At 33.0% G+C, this 3,507-nt stretch overlaps 1 protein-coding gene across 1 annotated transcript in view; it reads left to right on the forward strand.

Moving 5' to 3' along the window:
• LOC111681913 (transcription factor GAGA-like) overlaps window positions 1-3,507 on the forward strand; it is a 19,703-nt gene that overhangs the window by 12,837 nt on the left and 3,359 nt on the right. Inside the window, exons 3-6 of the mRNA XM_046951404.1 lie at window positions 199-432; window positions 495-720; window positions 786-1,145; window positions 1,601-2,148. Of these exons, the coding sequence (XP_046807360.1) occupies window positions 199-432; window positions 495-720; window positions 786-1,145; window positions 1,601-2,148 (1,368 nt within the window). The remainder of the gene's footprint in view (window positions 1-198; window positions 433-494; window positions 721-785; window positions 1,146-1,600; window positions 2,149-3,507) is intronic.

The following is a 3,507-nucleotide window of genomic DNA, read 5'->3' on the forward strand; positions in this document are numbered from 1 at the left end:
TTCTAGTTCAGTTCTAGTTCAGTTCTAGTTCAGTTCTAGTTCAGTTCTAGTTCAGTTCTAGTTCAGTTCTAGTTCAGTTCTAGTTCAGTTCTAATTCAATTCTAGTTCTTGCCCAGTTCTCGTTCTTCTTAAATAAATTTCTGTCAAACATTCTTTAATTTTGCTAATTTTTCCCCTTTACCTTTTCTCTATTTTCAGAACACTCCCTGCAAACATCCAGTAGTTATGTTGGCCGGTGTCAATGCCAATGACTTGGAGGCTCTGCTCGAGTTTGTCTATCGTGGTGAGGTGAGCGTTGATCACGCTCAATTACCCTCACTTTTGCAGGCAGCTCAATGTTTGAACATACAAGGATTGGCGCCACAAACTGTGACCAAAGATGACTACACGCACTCGATACAATTGCAGCATATGATACCACAACATCACCATGTAGGTTTCTAAGAAATATCCATAATCTATAACAAATCTATTAATTATTTCACTTTAATTAGGAACAAGACCAACTGATTGCGACCATTGCCACTGCACCTCAACAAACCGTACACGCTCAAGTTGTTGATGATATACACCAGGCTGGACAAATCTTACAGACTACGACACAGACAAATGCGGCTACCGGACAACAACAAACGATTTTGACCACTGATGCTACCAAGGATGTTATACAACAATATTTACCGGCACGCAAACGTAAACCCAGAGTTAAGAAAATGTCACGTAAGTAATTATTCTTGATTTTTTATAAAGTAAATATTTAATAAATAATTTTTTTATCACTACAGCTACGGCTCCGAAAATCAGCAAAGTTGAAGGCATGGAAACGATTATCAGCACTCCCACTTCTTCGCACACGGCCACTACTGTTCAAACCAATCAACAGCAACAGGTTCAACAACAACAACAGCAGCAACAACAACAGGCCCAACAGCAGCAGCAGCAACAGGTACAGCAACAACAGGTTCAACAGCAACAACAAATTGAAAACGGCACGGAAACGCAAATAATCACCTCGACACCCATCATTAAGAGTGAAGTGACAAAGGTGGAGACGATTGTTAATATGGATCCGAATGGCAGCGGTGATGTAACCATGGTAACGCCTAGCAAACCCGGAAAACGTACGAAGAATACCAGTGGTGAAAGTAAGTGAAACATTTTTTGAAATTTTTGGTTTAGTTGTTATTGTTCAGTTCTATTTTAATTCTAATTCTGTTCTAGTTGAGTTCTAATTCTTTTCTACTTCTGTTCTAGCTCTGTTCTAGTTCTGTTCTGTTCTAGTTCTGTTCTAGTTCTGTTCTAGTTCTGTCCTAGTTCTGTTCTAGTTCTGTTCTAGTTCTGTTCTAGTTCTGTTCTAGTTCTGTTCTAGTTCTGTTCTAGTTCTGTTCTAGTTCTGTTCTAGTTCTGTTCTAGTTCTGTTCTAGTTCTGTTCTAGTTCTGTTCTAGTTCTGTTCTAGTTCTGTTCTAGTTCTGTTCTAGTTCTGTTCTAGTTCTGTTCTAGTTCTGTTCTAGTTCTGTTCTTATTCTGTTCTACTTTTTTTTTTAGTTCATAACAAAATTCAAAATATTTCTAACACATCCTTGTTCTTTTTGTTTATAGAACCCCGCTCCAGATCCCAATCCGAACAACCGGCCACCTGTCCCATCTGTTATGCTGTCATCCGTCAATCTCGTAACTTGCGTCGTCACTTGGAACTGAGACATTTTGCCAAACCCGGTGTTAAAAAGGAAAAGAAAAGTAAGTCTGGCGCTGCCAATACAAGTGCAACTGACTCCGATAACGGTACAACACTGCTAGCCTCCTCTACACTAAACAGTGATACTAGCACCCTTTTAGATACTTCACAACATACGGGTGTTGTGGTCACAGCAACGGCGGCTCCTCTAACCACCACCAGCACGGTAGCTACACCAATACTAGTGAGTAGTGCAGCCTTAAATGTGGGCGGTACAATAACACAAATACCCATGAAACAAGAACCGGGTGGTGGTGGTGGTGGTTGTATAGTGGGTACCGCCAATGCTCAACCCTTGACAGTGACACAAAATCAAATGCAAAATGTTATACATATAGTGAGTGAGGAGGTTTATCAGCAACAGCAACAACAACAACAGCAGCAACAACAACAACAGCAACAGCAGCAACAATAACACCTCATTAAAAATATTAAAACTATAGAAAGTCTTTAACTCTTTTTTTACCTTTCTCATGCTCTTTTGCTAATTTCTAACTTAAAGCTTTACGTTTTTTTATTTAACAAGTTTTTTCTGGTTTAAGTTATGACATTTTTATTTAAAATGAGCATTCCTTTGACATTTTAAAATCACTGCTTTAAGAAAGAAACAACCTAACTCCCTCCCTTCTCTTAATTTTGTACATAAACCTCATTATATATTTACATTTAACATTAATATATAGTTTTTTTATTTTTAAATAATAATAATAATATTCCTCCACTTAATTTTAATAATTTTATTTAATGTTTAATTCATTATTTTGTAAAACATAGTTTTATGTTAAATAAGTATAAAGAAAAAAACACAAACAACATTCTACAGTTTAATTTATACAAAGTATAGTGTTTTGTAATTAAAAGAAATAAAAACAGTATTTAAATTTTGAATTCTTTTCAAATTGTAAAGTTTTCTTAAAATCTTTCTTAAAATTTCTTTAAATTTTTTTCCAAAATTCTCTTAAAAGCAAAATCTCTTTGTGTTTTTTTTTTAAATAGAAATCTTTATTAAATTATACTTTTTCTTAATTTCTTGTAAAAAAGAATTTCTGCCAGTAATAACTTCTATTTTTTATAATTTACTTAAATTTTTATTATTATTTTTTTTTACAAATAAAGTGGACATATTTGAAAAAAAGCCAAACTATTGTTGTTATGAGTTTGTAATTATTTTTTTGTAAGTTTTTTTATATAAAAAACTTTATTAATTTTGTTTTGTAACAAAATAATTAAATTAATTAATTTTATTTCTGTAGTTAGTTGTTTTTTCAGTTCAAAAGTTTTAATTTATTTTTTTTTGTTAAGAAATAAATTATAACTACAAATTCGTCGGCAATTGTTTGGTCTTTTTTTTTGGAATTCAAATTTCCCTTTATTTTTAATGTTTTAAAAATGTAATTTATTAAAAGAAGAATGTTTTTGTGTTTTTTGCTTTTTTTTTAAATATTTAAAATGTAATTTACACTCATGCTTACACTTTTTCCAAATTTCAAATATCATTTTCACATTTTCATTTTAAAATTTTGCTTGCTAAAGTTGCTGATTGTCTTGCGATGAATTTGTAGTTTTAAAACATTTCCATGCTCAAGAATTCATACATCAACTCCTCTAATATGCATCCCAAAACGCTGCTTAGTTCCATTATAGTTCAGTCCTAGTTCAGTTTTAGTTCAGTTCTAATTTAGTTCTAGTTCAGTTCTAGTTCAGTTCTAGTTCAGTTCTAGTTCAGTTCTAGTTCAGTTCTAGTTCAGTTCTAGTTCAGTTCTAGTTCAGT

This window comes from Lucilia cuprina, chromosome 5 (genome assembly GCF_022045245.1).
Source record: "Lucilia cuprina isolate Lc7/37 chromosome 5, ASM2204524v1, whole genome shotgun sequence".
In the NCBI taxonomy this organism is placed as follows: Eukaryota; Metazoa; Arthropoda; class Insecta; order Diptera; family Calliphoridae; genus Lucilia; species Lucilia cuprina.